Genomic DNA, 16,223 nt, shown 5'->3' on the forward strand with positions numbered 1-16,223 from the left:
TGACGCGAAGGAGATAAACTATGATGTACCCCGGGGAGCATTTTGGGGTCATCGATTTGTTACTCTACCTAAATGACATGGACTCTGCCTGTTCATGCCTTCTGTTCCTGTATGTGGATGATGCTGCCCTCTTGGTTTCACATTAGGAAAAGGAGACCATTGCAAAGAACCTAAGCAGCCAACTGACCAAAGTCAGTAAGTGGTTATCCGACAACATTCTCTGCATTTAGGGAAGACAGAATGTATCCTGTTTGGTTCCAAACACAAAGTGAGAAACTCTTCCAACTTCTCAGTCAAGTGTACCAAACCATATCAAAACCATCCCTACGCTAGGGAGTTTTAAGAAATGGTTCATGGACAAAATGCTTTAAAACTGCACAGGCTTAAAGAAAGTATAATTGTTTCAATTAACGTTACTTGGTAATCTATTTTATTCCTTTTACGGTTTCCTCGCTATTGAGATGAATTTGAGAAGCATTTTGTTCTCATGTTATAATCGTGTATATTTTGTTTGCATGTATTTTCATGAGGACCACAATAGAATACGATTAAACTTTTTGGTGTCATCCTCAATGATTTTAATGGCATTGTACTGTATCCATGTGTGGTTGTAGTGGGTTTGAAATTCTCAAAAAAAATAAAAAAATAAGCAACGTCTCCCGGTAGCCTGGGGTGAAAGAGACACAGGGAGGAGAGCTGTATAACCTAACCCATTGTGTGGTAGGAGTCTGTGTTTTAGTCTAGGCAGGACCACACTGAACGCAGTGACGGAACCAGTCCACACAGTGGAACCAGGTAGTGACTCAACAAGCAAGCGAAGCGTCCATTTAAAAAATAAATAAGGTCCCAGCTGGTGGTTAGGCTAATCTCTCCCTCACTCACACAGACATGCTGCATAAAATACACAGCCAGTAGGACTGGAAAACAAGCGGTGTCATATTCCATCTCTGCAACCACAGGGAATGAAGAGGTGGAGGACTATCTTTAAGAGAGGAGACCTTCCCTTTTCCTCAACCCCCCCCCCCCCCCCCCCAGAACTAAACCCCACCCCCCCAGAGCTAAACCCCACCCCCACAGAGCTAAACCCCACCCCCCCAGAGCTAAACCCCACCCCCCCCAGAGCTAAACCCCACCCCCAGGGCTAAATCTCAACACTAAACCCCACCCCCAGGGCTAAACCCCACCCCCATTCCTCATCACACCCTTCACTCCACTGGATGGGGTAAACAATGCAGTCTCTGTACTCTCCCACCTTAGCAATGCCTTCCACTTGGTAGACGCCTGTCACATTTCCCTCAGTCTGATTGATATTCTCAAGGCCCCTGACAGTGACAAACCCTTTACCTGCCTGGTGTATTGATACACTGACAACACTGTTCATTCACCTTTCGCTTGATCGGCAGCAGTAAGAGGGTGAATAAAACACACACAGAGAGACAGACAAAGACAGATGCATTATCTCTTCGTCATGAACACAACATAGGTCACACTCACTAGCACAAATATGCTCAGCAGGTTTTTTGTTTCCTCAGTCATACGCTTGCCCACATCACCACACTGCCTACCACCTACTTTCCCATGCCATAGAGATCACACCCCCGAGAAACAACCCAGAGAAATCAAACACACTGCTGCTCAGGGTCAGAGCTCAAGCAACAGGCAGGCCACAGAGGGTGACTGGCGATGCTATCAGCAATAAATACAACCCCACACAATCTAACAGAGAGTCTCACTCACCACCACAGCAATGGCCGAACAGGCAATGGCAACCTGGTTGAGGTCCATAACGGCTGTCATTTTGTCAGCCAGAGAAAGGAGAGACGAGTGCCGTCTGTCCCTGTGTTGTCTGTGAAAGGGGCGGGAGTGGCGGAGAAGGGGCAGCGACAGATCGGAGAGCCCACAAGGAACGACTGAAATTTCTTCGATAGCAGCAGCTGGTCCCATCAAAAGATGGGAGGAGAATGTGTGAGAGGGGGAGGGAGAGAGGGAGAGAGACTGAGGGATTGGAGAGGCGGTGTGAATGGAAGCTCGAGAGAGAGACGTGGAGGAAGAAGGGGGAGGGAGTGTGGGAGTGTGCTTCTTGCTGGGTATGCACAAAGCTCTCAGGGTCGTCTAGGCACTCAGTAGCCCTTTGTAATTGCATTTAGAAGGTCAGAAGGGCCTTCTGGTAGACATAGTCTACCATGTCACCCCGCTCCTCCGCAAAAACTACACCGGCTTCCAGCCGAAACACGCATCCATTGCAAGACCATGGTACTTGCCTACGAAGCAACAAGAGGAACTGCCCCTCCCTACCGTCAGGCTTTGTTTATTTTTTTTATTTAACCAGGTAGGCCAGTTGAGCACAAGTTCTCATTTACAACTGCGACCTGGCCAAGATGAAGCAAAGCAGTGCAACAAAAACAACAGAGTTACACAAGGGATAAACAAACGTACAGTAAATAACACAATAGAAAAATGTATATACAGTGTGCAAATGTATTAAGATTAGGGAGGTAAGGCAATAAAAAGGCCATAGTGGTGAAATAATTACAATTTAGCATTAACACAAGTGATAGATGTGCAGATGATGTGCAAGAATAGATGCTGGGGTGCAAAAGAGCAAAAATAAAAATGGGGATGAGGTATTTGGTTGGGCTATTTATAGATAGGCTGTGTACAGGTGCAGTGATCGGTAAGCTGCTCTGACAGCTGATGCTTATAGTTAGTGAGGGAGATAAGACTCCAGCTTCAGTGATTTTTGCAATTCGTTTGTCATTGACAGCAGAGTACTGGAAGGAGAGGCAGCCAAAGGAGGTGTTGGCTTTGGGGATGACCAGTGAAATATACCTGCTGGAGCGCGTGCTACGGGTAGGTGTTGCTATGGAGACCAGTGAGCTGAGATAAGGAGGGGCTTTACCTAGCAAAGACTTATAGATGACCTGGAGCCAGTGGGTTTGTCGACGAATATGTAGCGACGGCCAGCCAACGAGAGCATACAGGTCGCAGTGGTGGGTAGTATATGGGGCTCTGGTGACAAATCGGATGGCACTGTGAGAGACTGCATCCAATTTGTTGAGTAGAGTTTGTCGCTGAAGTCAAGGATTGGTAGGATAGTCAGTTTTACGAAGATATATTTGGCAGCATGAGTTAAGGAGGCTTTGTTGATAAATAGGAAGCCAATTCTAGATTTAATTTTAGATTGAAGATGCTAATGTGAGTCTGGAAGGAGAGTTTAGTCTAACCAGACACCTAGGTATTTGTAGTTGTCCACATATTCTAAGACGGAACCGTCCAGAGTAGCGATAGTCGGGCGGGCGGGTAGTGATCGGTTGAAGAGCATGCACTTAGTTTTAAGTACTTTGTTGAAGCACCTTTGGCAGCGATTACAGCACCTAGTCTTCGTAGGTATGACGCTACAAGCTTGACACACCTGATTTGGGGAGTTTTTCCCATTCTTCTCTGCAGATCCTCTCAAGCTCTGTCAGGTTGGATGGGGAACGTCACTGCACAGCTATTTTCAGATCGGGTTCATGTCCGGGCTCTTGCTTGGCCACTCAAGGACATTTAGAGACTTTTTCCTGAAGCCACTCCTGCATGGTCTTGGCTGTGTGCTTAGGGTCATTTTCCTATTGGAAGGCGAACCGTCACCCCAGTCTGAGGTCCTGAGCGCTCTGGAGCAGGTTTTCATCAAGGACCTCTTTGTACTTTGCTCCGATCATCTTTCCCTTGATCCTGACTATTCTCCTAGTCCCTGCCGCTGAAAAACATCCCAACAGCATGATGCTGCCACCACGCTTCACCATAAGGATGGTGCCTGGTTTCATACAGACATGACACTTGGCATTCAGGCCAAAGAGTTCAATCTTTGTTTCATCAGACCAGAGAATCTTGTTTCTGGCGATCCGTCCTTCAGGGGCATTTTAGCAAACTCCAAGCTCGCTGTCATGTGCCTTCTACTGAGGAGTGGCTTTCGTCTGGCCACTCTACTATAAAGCCCTGATTGGTGGAGTGCTACAGAGATGGTTGTCCTTCTGGTAGGTTCTCCCATCTCCACAGAGGAACTCTGGAGCTCTGTCAAGAGTGACCATAGGGTTCTTGGTCACCTCCCTGACAAAGAACCTTCTCCCCGGACTGCTCAGTCTGGCTGGGCAGCCAGCTCTAGGAAGAGTCTTGGTGGATCCAAACTTCTTCCGTTTAAGAAGGATGGAGGCCACTGTGTTCTTAGGGATCTTCAATGCTGCAAACATTTTCTGGTACCCTTCCCCAAATCTGTGACTCGACACAGTCCTGTATCAGAGCTTGAGGAACAATTCCTGCGAACCTCATGGCTTGGTTTTTGCACTGACATGCACTGTCAACTGTGGGCCCTGATAACATGTCCAATCAATTTAATTTATCACAGGTGGACTCCAATCAAGTTATAGAAACATCTCACGGATGATCAATGGAAACAGGAAACAGAATGCACCTTAATTTAGTCTCATACAAAAGTCTCTGAATATTTTTTATTTTTAATACATTTGCAAATTTGTCAGAAAACCTGTTTTCGCTTTGTCATTATGAGGTATTGTGTAGATTGTTATTTTGTCTATTCCCACTCATCATTCTTTTTTAGAATAAGGCTGTGGAAAAAGGGAAGGGGTCTGAATACTTTCCTAATTCACCGGATGCTCACACCTTACACCCCAACCTGAGTACTCCGTTCTGCCACCTCTGGCCTCTTGGCCCTCCCTCTCAGCCCAGTCCAAGCTCTTCGCTGTCCTGGCACCCCAATGGTGGAACCAGCTTTCCCCTGAAGCAAGGACAGCAGAGTCCCTGCCCATCTTCGGAAACCCTACCTCTTAAATAAAGTATCTTAAATAAAGCCTTTCGTGAATTAAACACTCGCACTTTACTTTGCTCACCTCTTACTAGCACTGACTTTGCTGATCAATTATCCCTCAAAGTAGCTTACTATAACTGATACGTGGTTGTCCCACCTAGCTATCTTAAGATGAACGCACTAACTAAGGTGAACGCACTCGCTCTGGGTAAGAGTGTCTGCTAAATGACTAACATGTAAGTGCCATTGGGAGAGGGCTGAAAGAGTGTGAGGGAAAGTGGAGGGAATCAGCATCAGGGGAAGAACACTAATGGTTGGATCGGAAGGGGATCAATAAACTACCTGTGGATTGGCTGATACTGAACACCTGACTAAAATATTAGGTTTAGGCATGATATGGTAATAACCTCACATAGACGTCTAATCCATTCCAATCCACAGAGTTCTTAGAAAATGGCGTGTTGGTGGTTGTTGGAATTGGGCAGTAGGGTGTCATGTACATACCATCCTTTTCCTTTAGGAGGCATGGGCTTTGTTGGAGGTCTCGGTGCCCCCTCTAACATGCTGACTAGACCGGGCGTGCGCGCTTTCCTACACATGTTGATTTTGTCCACCCACACCAGACGCAGGTTGAAATATCAAAACGAACCCTGAACTAACTATATTAATATTTGGGGACAGGTTGAAAATAATTAAAACATTTATAGCAATTTGGCTAGCTAGCTTGCTGTTGCTAGCTAATTTGTCATGGGATATAAACACTGGGTTGTTATTTTACCTGAAATACACAAGGTCCTCTACTCTGACAATTAATCTACTGATAAAAGGGTAAACCAAATTTGTTTCTAGTAATCTCTCCTCCTTCAGGCTTCTTCTTCTTCAGAATGTATATGGCAGTTGGCAACCAACTTTAAGGTGCATTACCACCCCTAACTGGACTGGAGTGTGGACCTCCGTTCATCTTTCAATCACCCACATGGGTATATGCTCCTAAAAAACAATGAGGAGAATGGAGAGCCTGGACTTGCAGCACGTCAAGCGTCACAAATAGAACCAAGTTCTATTTTAACACCTGGCTACGCAGACGCTCGTTGACGCGCGGAAGAAGTGAGGGTACAATGATTGAATAACATGTATGTGCACACGACACAACTGGTGTGGTCAGCATGTAAGGGGCCTGGCCTGGGTTTAATCCTCAGGCTGTTCATTGGGAACAATCTTTCTGCTCTGCCTCCCTGGCCTGCTGTCTGCAGCACCAGCACCGAGACAGATGGAGCATTGGCATTAATTAAGGGGGGGGGGGGGGGGTTAACTGCAGATATGGGATGTCAAGAAGACAATATGGCTTTCTCAGCCAGCTCTCTGGACCCTGTCTGCAATGTCCACTCAGTTTCTCTTCCAGAGGGCAATCCAGCCAGACAGTAGCACCAGCAAAGTCTGTGGCCCATTGTTCCTTCATGTTGCCGTCTTTCAGCAATAATATCAGGAGACAACGGCTACAGCACAGTACTGCAACATAACACAGCCTACAACATAAGGCATTAATTGAAAGGTAAGAACTAGTTATCCTCGGTCTCCAGTTAGGCTACTATACATTGTGATGGCAGTCCATTTCAGAAGCAGTTTGCACTAAAAAAAAGTCTGTTACTTAGCCATAGGCCCTGGATGAGGATGATATCAGTGCCAGACGCACCAGTTTGAGTTTTTCAAGAACTGCAACGCTGCTGGGTTTTTCATTGCTCAACAGTTTCCCGTGTGTATCAAGAATGGTCCAACGGACAGTCATCCAACTTGACAGAACTGTGGGAAGTATTGGGAGTCAACATGGGCCAGCTTCCCTGTGGAAGGCTTTTTACTCCTTGTAGAGTCCATGCCCAGACGACCTCAGGCTGTTCTGATGGCAAAAAAGGGTGGGGGGGGGGCAAATCAATATTAGGAAGGTGTTTCTAATGTTTGGTATACTCAGTGTACACACACAGAGACACTGTGGCAGAAACACTGTAGGTTTGCTAAGACGAGTACACAATGGATTTGGAGGTCAGGATTAGGGCCGATTCAGGACAGGGAAAGCGGCCCAAAACTACGCTCCAAACTGGGTCAGTGCTATTGTTGCTACCTCGGCTCAACCCTGGGATCCCCAGCTGCCATGGCCTGCAGAAGGCTAATCTCTCCACCTCCATTCTGGAGACCAACCCAAATTAGAGCAGGTTCCAGGGGTTAGTATGACCATAATCTGGCTAATTGATGTAAAGTGCCATGTCTGGAATTCCACAACACATGTTAGATAACACTTTGTTTTCAAGTTTTTAACCATTTATGTGGGTCATATGAATGGGGTCGCCGAAGTAATGCTGGGACAAGGATATCCCCCTCAGGCCCAGAAAGACACAGGGAGCTGGCCCTGAACAGTCTATAGCTGTGAAGACCACCTCTGACAGCGGAGATCTTTGAAAGACATCGGTCTGTGAGCGGATTCAAACATCTTGACGGGAAACACCTCCCTCATAGTGACATTACTGTGAGGGGGAGAGGGAATCCCTGCAAACGAGGGTTGGTTCCCTGGGCCACATACAGCCCCCTCTCTACAGGTTACCCACTCTGAGCACATATTCGGTGTAGGAAGAGGATCAAACCAGGCGTTGGCTGCAGTGTGAGCAGGTAAGGCTGTTGTGCTCAGATTACCAACTGCCAACTTGAGGTAATAAATTGTGTGCCGTGCTGAACTATCAGCTCAACAATTGTCACAAGAAATAGGTACTCCATGCTTGCATAGCTCTACTCATACAATTGTAGTTCATGGCATCAGCCACAGAGGGCGCTACATACTTACGGTGAGTTGTATGTTTTCCCTATACCAATGTTCCCTGTGTCTACACTGACCTTAGTGTGCATTCACCTACCCCTCTTCCTCTCCACCACCACTACCAGCCATGTTGGGATATAAATATCTCTACCATATGGATCCAATAACGACTTCATCAGAATAAATCAGTCTCTCGGCAGGCAGGATTTAGGACCCCGCCCTCCAGCAGCGTTCGCCCCAGTCTAGTCAGCATGTAGAGGGGGCAGCGAGACCTCCAACAAAGCCCATGCCTCCTAAAGGAAACGGATGGTATGTACATAACACCCTACTGCCCAATTCCAACAACACGCCATTTTCTAAGAACTCTGTGGATTGGAATGGATTAGTTAAGTGCGTTCATCTTAAGATAGAGCTAGCCCATCTAGGTCACATGGCACCAGGGGAGCCAGCATGGCCGACCTACAGTATAGGGAAAACACTGAGTGGACATGATAGGCAAGGTTGCTGTCAGCACTATCGTTTAATCCTAGGCCTTCTGCCATTCAAAATCACTCGTCCCGATGCAGTCTCACTGGCTGCTGCGATGGCCTATGCAGAAAATAGGCAGCCCACATGACAGGCCAGGATGGAGGATAGTTTGGTGTCGTCACATCAAATCAGTACGAAAAACATATGTACTCACTACCGCAAGTCGCTCTGGATAAGAGCGTCTGCTAAATGACTAACATGTAACTAATAAAACCAAGCACAAGATAATGATGGCCTACACCTGTCCAGTCAGGGACACCATTATCAAACCAAAGCACACTTTTCATTAGCCTCGAGAACCTCCCTGATCGGACACATGCTATCCAGTCGGCAAACCATTCATATAAGTCCTCAAGATCAGTGAGGCTGAAGCGAATACATGTTGAGTTCAGCTCTGTCAACAATAGTTCATTATATCAATGGAAGGTTTTGCAATAATTCTATACCCATGTTCCCTGGGGTTGACTTGGAGATTCACACGTGTGCTCATGATGCCCTCTTCTGGAGGCACCGGTGCTTTTATGTACAGTAATGAAACTCCATTTCCCCTCAACCACTTGGATGGAAAAGAACATCCTCCATCTGCTTTGTAAAGAATAGAGTTGAGAGGATTGCCATGAAAACCATGCCTCTCTTTTTTGTGACAAAATATGCCGCCATGAGGGGGGAGGGCGCCGTGCCGCCACGAGGGGGGAGGGCGCCGTGCCGCCACGAGGGGGGAGGGCGCCGTGCCGCCACGAGGGGGGAGGGCGCCGTGCCGCCACGAGGGGGGAGGGCGCCGTGCCGCCACGAGGGGGGAGGGCGCCGTGCCGCCACGAGGGGGGAGGGCGCCGTGCCGCCACGAGGGGGGAGGGCGCCGTGCCGCCACGAGGGGGGAGGGCGCCGTGCCACCACGAGGGGGGAGGGCGCCGTGCCACCACGAGGGGGGAGGGCGCCGTGCCACCACGAGGGGGGAGGGCGCCGTGCCGCCACAGTTTCAGACAGACAGGGATGGGCGGGGGCAGGCAGACGCACAGACAGACAGACACGCTCGCGCAGGCAGGCGGGTGCACGCTGGCGCCATCCACCCTCATGGCAGCACGGCGCCCTCCCCCCTCCCCCTCGTGGCGGCACGGCACCCTCCCCCCTCGTGGCGGCACGGCACCCTCCCCCCTCGTGGCGGCATGGCGCCCTCCCCCCTCGTGGCGGCATGGCGCCGTGCCGCCACGAGGGGGGAGGGCGCCGTGCTGCCATGAGGGTGGATGGCGCCAGCGTGCACCCGCCTGCCTGCGCAAGCGTGTCTGTCTGTCTGTGCGTCTGCCTGCCCCCGCCCATCCCTGTCTGTCTGAAACTGTCAAGATGAGGTAAACCTGGTGCTTCATAAGCCCGCTGAGACACAGGAAGTTAATTAAGGGAGAAAAGCACTGAAGGACTGGAAAAGAGGAGTGTCATTAAGAGAATCAGATACAGCAAGGCTTCTCTCAAGGCTCCTGCAGGCAGCTGGGTTGCATGTACAGCATTGTAAAGCCTCAGGGTTGTTTGGATTCAGTGAATACATCCACACTCAGTCTAATAACAGCAACCCAGAAGGAACCGTGACGACGCGCCACAGGGAGAAGGAACCGTGTGAAGACGCGCCACAGGGAGAAGGAACCGTGACGACGCGCCACAGGGAGAAGGAACCGTGTGAAGACGCGCCACAGGGAGAAGGAACCGTGACGACGCGCCACAGGGAGAAGGAACCGTGACGACGCGCCACAGGGAGAAGGGACGCGCCACAGGGAGAAGGGACCGTGACGACACGCCACAGGGAGAAGGGACGCGCCACAGGGAGAAGGGACCGTGACGACGCGCCACAGGGAGAAGGGACGCGCCACAGGGAGAAGGGACCGTGACGACGCGCCACAGGGAGAAGGGACGTGCCACAGGGAGAAGGGACCGTGACGACGCGCCACAGGGAGAAGGGACGTGCCACAGGGAGAAGGGACCGTGACGACGCGCCACAGGGAGAAGGGACCGTGACGACGCGCCACAGGGAGAAGGAACCGAAACTCAGGACTATCATCTTCAAGCACATTAAAGGACTGGAAGAGAGGAGTGTCACTTACCATTTAGTGTTTATACAACAAACGTTAGTGCATAGACTCGTATCATATAGATTCTTTCCTCTTATCAAACGGAATCATTTCAAACTAAAATGTATGGTTCCTTTATGGTATCAGAGCCCATGTATCTAGCGTATCAAATCATGTCAAAAGGAAAAGATACACATCCCCACAGACTGACCATTCTACTATGGGTAGGCCTAAAGCTGCAACGATCTCAGACTGCCCTATTCACAGTAAAATGGTCAAAAGGGCCATCCACACCAATGAAGATAACAAAAATTGTTATAATTTAAGTGAGCAAGAGCGTTAACTGATAACTACAAAAAGAGTGGAGAACGATAACGAGCGCTATTGTCTGTATCACTTTCACAGAGCAATTTTTTCCCTGTCCCTCCCACTATAAAACATTGACAACCAATCAAAAACGTGTTCTATACAAGTGTTCTTGGTTGTAGGTGCATGATGCTGATTGGAGTGGAGACAAGGCAGAGCACACTGTAATCTCGCCTGGATAACTGGTCACGTGTGAGCATATAGATGGGTGACCACTTTAATTATAGGACGACATGGGAGAATGTTGATCCACCACAAACAGAGCATGAGAAGGTCCTAATTTCCCTATGGTAGGCCTATCTGTTAACACCGATACATTCTGACAAAATACACACTATGACTGGCCTGCTAATGTGCCTTTCTGGACCTTGTAAACTGTCGACAATAGACCCATGACTATTCCAAATGGTTGCCTCATCAGGAATAGACTCGATTATTATTGTCCTGGAATGAAACATCCATTCAAAACGCAGGGATCTTTAGCTGTTACGGTATATTCACTGCAGTTTACAGCCTACACCGAACATTTTTACTCACTAGAAAAAAAAAGCATTATTACATTGTTATCGTCATTTTCTTGTCCGTAAAAAGCTGGAGCGCAGCCTGGGGAGCACACTATCCTAGGCTACCTGTTATTTCATAATCTGATCAAAAAGAGATATTTCACTGTGTAAATTCATTGGGTAGGCTATAGACTATTCACTGCAGTGTTAGGCTTAACATTTAGCTAATGAATGATGGGGTGCATACGTTTCTAACTTAGTCTAGATACGTTGTAGTCTGTCGTCACAGTTCTCTTTGCGCTTTTGCTTTTCAAATAGCGACTGTCCAAACAGAAAGCTGTAAGTGACCAAATCGGGTGTGTGTGTGTGTGTGTGTTCAGACAGCAGTTTGTTGACATGGCTACGCTAGTTGTCATAGTAACGATGTGTGTGTGTGCGCGCAGTGGTGTAGGCTGATTATGGTTCCCATCACTCAGAAGTTATGCAGCAAGCTAAGGTGACAACAATACCTGCCATGGACATTTACCAGTTGCTTTGAATGTTCAAAATCACAGTTTAAGAACACTTATAGCCACAAAGGATAAGATGATCCAACTTTCAAAGCGAGTCCTTTTTGGCTAGCCACAGCAGTCCACTAGCTAGCTGGGCACAGCAGTCCACTAGCTAGCTGGGCACAGCAGTCCACTAGCTAGCTGGGCACAGCAGTCCACTAGCTAGCTGGGCATCTGTTTAGCTTTCTAGCACATTCACTAATTTGTCTGTAAACAATTACCAAGCTAGTTAGCTACCACATGTTCTTGTCAAACTGTCAACAGAGTAGCTAGCAAGAAAGAAGATGTGCCAAATAAGTCTAAAACCACTTGAGGGCAAATCAGATTTGACTGTTCAGACAAGTCACATGGCCAGGAATCAGATTCGATCTGATTTCAAACCACCTATGAAGGTGACTTGAAATACCCGATTGATTCCATGTGCTTTTTAGCTGTTCAGACTGGAGGAAAAAGAACAGATTCTATCGGATATGGAAAAAAAATGGATTTGAGTCACTTCATACTGCCAATGTGAACACTGGTTAAGAGACGTTTGACTCACCTGACAATCAAAGTCCTGGAAGTTACGCCCATTCTGCCGAGGGATGAGAAGAAAAAATACATGTATTTAAGTCATAAACAAGTGCCAGATATTTCTATATATTTTTTGATTGAAGGGGATCCGAAGCTCCTCTTCTCCCTCATTATCCCTCAGTCATTCTGCGAAGAGTCTGTGGAGCCACAGGTGTAACCAGGAGGCGGCAACAAGAGCCATCTCAGATCAATGTGTGGAGTAAATTACCTCTAGTGGTTGATGCCAGGGTCTGCCTCTCTCTCGCTCTGTCTCTCTCTGCTCCCAGCAATGTGGAGGACACCCCTGGGTTCTCTGTGTGTCATTACTGTCCTCATACTGAGCCCTCCACCCACCCTCATCATTAGCAGTAATGTACTGCTGGAGCAGAGTGTGGAGACACTGAGCAGATGTCGATGAGGAGGATCATTACTGCAGATAAGACATTTTTTATTGAACCTTTATTTAACTAGGCAAGTCAGTTAGTAATAAATTCTTATTTACAATGACGGCCTAGGAACACTGGACTAGTGTTGGATAGCCTAGGAACACTGGACTAGTGTTGGATAGCCTAGGAACTCTGGATAGTGTGCTCCTTTTTCAGGGGCAGAACGGCAGATTTGTACCTTGTCAGCTCGGGGATCTGATCCAGCAACATTTAGGTTACTGGCCCAACGCTCTAACCACTAGGCTACCTGCCACCCTTTACATGGGCAGAACACAGACACATTCCCTACTACAATCAGTCAGGAACTTTCATTCTAACGAGGCAGGGTCAAGGGGTTTATGATTTGCAGAGTGGTTCAAGTGCCTCAGCCACCCACCATAGTGAGCAAAGTGGGACGCCGTTTTAAAACTCAAATGGCGGATTCAATGCGATATCAAAAACCAAGCTCACTCAGCAAGCCCTCTTCCTGACAATATAGACAACCTTACATCAGCTCCCAGTATCTGCTAGCTACCAATATAGTCACATCTAATCTGCCATCACATCTAATAACATCTCCTTTCAATCTAATTTCATATCAGCCTCTCCTCTTCCCCAGTGCATGACTTGTGCAGGAGTACCAACACCTCAAATGTTCTACTGCTGGAGCTGCTGCACCTAAATATAAACAGTACCGGCACCCAAAATGGTTACCGGCACCTATTTCCAGTCCAAGTCTAGCACTGCTCTCCCCTATAGTACTTCCACACTGCAGCACCTCCAGCCCCACCACCACGTACCCCAGCCAGTCTCGTTTCCCCAGGGTAACTAGCAGCAGCAGCACCCTGGGTCCTGGCAGGCAAATTGATCAAATGTAAATAAAAGGAACCGATCCATGCTGAGAGTGCAGACGGACTGAAGGGCAGAGCTGTGCAGTGCTAAGCTGATCAGCCCAGACGGACTGAAGGGCAGAGCTGTGCAGTGCTATGCTGAGAGTGCAGACGGACTGAAGGGCAGAGCTGTGCAGTGCTATGCTGAGAGTGCAGACGGACTGAAGGGCAGAGCTGTGCAGTGCTATGCTGAGAGTGCAGACGGACTGAAGGGCAGAGCTGTGCAGTGCTAAGCTGATCAGCCCAGACGGACTGAAGGGCAGAGCTGTGCAGTGCTATGCTGAGAGTGCAGACGGACTGAAGGGCAGAGCTGTGCAGTGCTATGCTGAGAGTGCAGACGGACTGAAGGGCAGAGCTGTGCAGTGCTAAGCTGATCAGCCCAGACGGACTGAAGGGCAGAGCTGTGCAGTGCTATGCTGAGAGTGCAGACGGACTGAAGGGCAGAGCTGTGCAGTGCTATGCTGAGAGTGCAGACGGACTGAAGGGCAGAGCTGTGCAGTGCTATGCTGAGAGTGCAGACGGACTGAAGGGCAGAGCTGTGCAGTGCTATGCTGAGAGTGCAGACGGACTGAAGGGCAGAGCTGTGCAGTGCTATGCTGAGAGTGCAGACGGACTGAAGGGCAGAGCTGTGCAGTGCTATGCTGAGAGTGCAGACGGACTGAAGGGCAGAGCTGTGCAGTGCTATGCTGAGAGTGCAGACGGACTGAAGGGCAGAGCTGTGCAGTGCTATGCTGAGAGTGCAGACGGACTGAAGGGCAGAGCTGTGCAGTGCTATGCTGAGAGTGCAGACGGACTGAAGGGCAGAGCTGTGCAGTGCTATGCTGAGAGTGCAGACGGACTGAAGGGCAGAGCTGTGCAGTGCTATGCTGAGAGTGCAGACGGACTGAAGGGCAGAGCTGTGCAGTGCTATGCTGAGAGTGCAGACGGACTGAAGGGCAGAGCTGTGCAGTGCTATGCTGAGAGTGCAGACGGACTGAAGGGCAGAGCTGTGCAGTGCTATGCTGAGAGTGCAGACGGACTGAAGGGCAGAGCTGTGCAGTGCTATGCTGAGAGTGCAGACGGACTGAAGGGCAGAGCTGTGCAGTGCTATGCTGAGAGTGCAGACGGACTGAAGGGCAGAGCTGTGCAGTGCTATGCTGAGAGTGCAGACGGACTGAAGGGCAGAGCTGTGCAGTGCTAAGCTGAGAGTGCAGACGGACTGAAGGGCAGAGCTGTGCAGTGCTATGCTGAGAGTGCAGACGGACTGAAGGGCAGAGCTGTGCAGTGCTAAGCTGATCAGCCCAGACGGACTGAAGGGCAGAGCTGTGCAGTGCTATGCTGAGAGTGCAGACGGACTGAAGGGCAGAGCTGTGCAGTGCTATGCTGAGAGTGCAGACGGACTGAAGGGCAGAGCTGTGCAGTGCTATGCTGAGAGTGCAGACGGACTGAAGGGCAGAGCTGTGCAGTGCTAAGCTGAGAGTGCAGACGGACTGAAGGGCAGAGCTGTGCAGTGCTATGCTGAGAGTGCAGACGGACTGAAGGGCAGAGCTGTGCAGTGCTAAGCTGATCAGCCCAGACGGACTGAAGGGCAGAGCTGTGCAGTGCTAAGCTGATCAGCCCAGACGGACTGAAGGGCAGAGCTGTGCAGTGCTAAGCTGATCAGCCCAGACGGACTGAAGGGCAGAGCTGTGCAGTGCTATGCTGAGAGTGCAGACGGACTGAAGGGCAGAGCTGTGCAGTGCTAAGCTGATCAGCCCAGACGGACTGAAGGGCAGAGCTGTGCAGTGCTATGCTGAGAGTGCAGACGGACTGAAGGGCAGAGCTGTGCAGTGCTAAGCTGAGAGTGCAGACGGACTGAAGGGCAGAGCTGTGCAGTGCTAAGCTGATCAGCCCAGACGGACTGAAGGGCAGAGCTGTGCAGTGCTATGCTGAGAGTGCAGACGGACTGAAGGGCAGAGCTGTGCAGTGCTAAGCTGAGAGTGCAGACGGACTGAAGGGCAGAGCTGTGCAGTGCTAAGCTGATCAGCCCAGACGGACTGAAGGGCAGAGCTGTGCAGTGCTAAGCTGATCAGCCCAGACTGACTGAAGGGCAGAGCTGTGCAGTGCTAAGCTGATCAGCCCAGACGGACTGAAGGGCAGAGCTGTGCAGTGCTAAGCTGATCAGCCCAGACGGACTGAAGGGCAGAGCTGTGCAGTGCTAAGCTGATCAGCCCAGACGGACTGAAGGGCAGAGCTGTGCAGTGCTAAGCTGATCAGCCCAGACGGACTGAAGGGCAGAGCTGTGCAGTGCTAAGCTGATCAGCCCAGACGGACTGAAGGGCAGAGCTGTGCAGTGCTAAGCTGATCAGCCCAGACGGACTGAAGGGCAGAGCTGTGCAGTGCTAAGCTGATCAGCCCAGACGGACTGAAGGGCAGAGCTGTGCAGTGCTAAGCTGATCAGCCCAGACGGACTGAAGGGCAGAGCTGTGCAGTGCTAAGCTGATCAGCCCAGACGGACTGAAGGGCAGAGCTGTGCAGTGCTAAGCTGATCAGCCCAGACGGACTGAAGGGCAGAGCTGTGCAGTGCTAAGCTGATCAGCCCAGACTGACTGAAGGGCAGAGCTGTGCAGTGCTAAGCTGATCAGCCCAGACGGACTGAAGGGCAGAGCTGTGCAGTGCTAAGCTGATCAGCCCAGACTGACTGAAGGGCAGAGCTGTGCAGTGCTAAGCTGATCAGCCCAGACTGACTGAAGGGCAGAGCTGTGCAGTGCTAAGCTGATCAGCCCAGA

The 16,223-nt window shown here is 49.8% G+C and overlaps 1 protein-coding gene across 8 annotated transcripts in view; it reads right to left on the bottom strand.

Moving 5' to 3' along the window:
* The window catches only part of LOC109869229 (protein NDRG3), a 74,002-nt gene that overhangs the window by 32,372 nt on the left and 25,407 nt on the right, over positions 1–16,223 (bottom strand). For 4 of the 8 annotated variants that reach the window (XR_004205297.1, XM_031804190.1, XM_031804188.1 and 1 more), the window contains one exon: positions 12,151–12,183. The exons of 1 other annotated variant lie outside the window; for it this stretch is intronic. Coding sequence is in view for 5 of the 7 variants with exons in the window: in XM_031804190.1 (XP_031660050.1) it covers positions 12,151–12,183 (33 nt within the window). In the remaining 2 variants the exon portion in view is untranslated. Of the gene's footprint in view, positions 1–1,737; positions 1,933–12,150; positions 12,184–16,223 lie in introns of those variants that run through there. 3 more of the 8 variants (XR_004205296.1, XM_031804187.1, XM_031804185.1) reach the window with 2 other exon arrangements.

The sequence above is a fragment of the Oncorhynchus kisutch genome, linkage group LG24 (genome assembly GCF_002021735.2).
Source record: "Oncorhynchus kisutch isolate 150728-3 linkage group LG24, Okis_V2, whole genome shotgun sequence".
In the NCBI taxonomy this organism is placed as follows: Eukaryota; Metazoa; Chordata; class Actinopteri; order Salmoniformes; family Salmonidae; genus Oncorhynchus; species Oncorhynchus kisutch.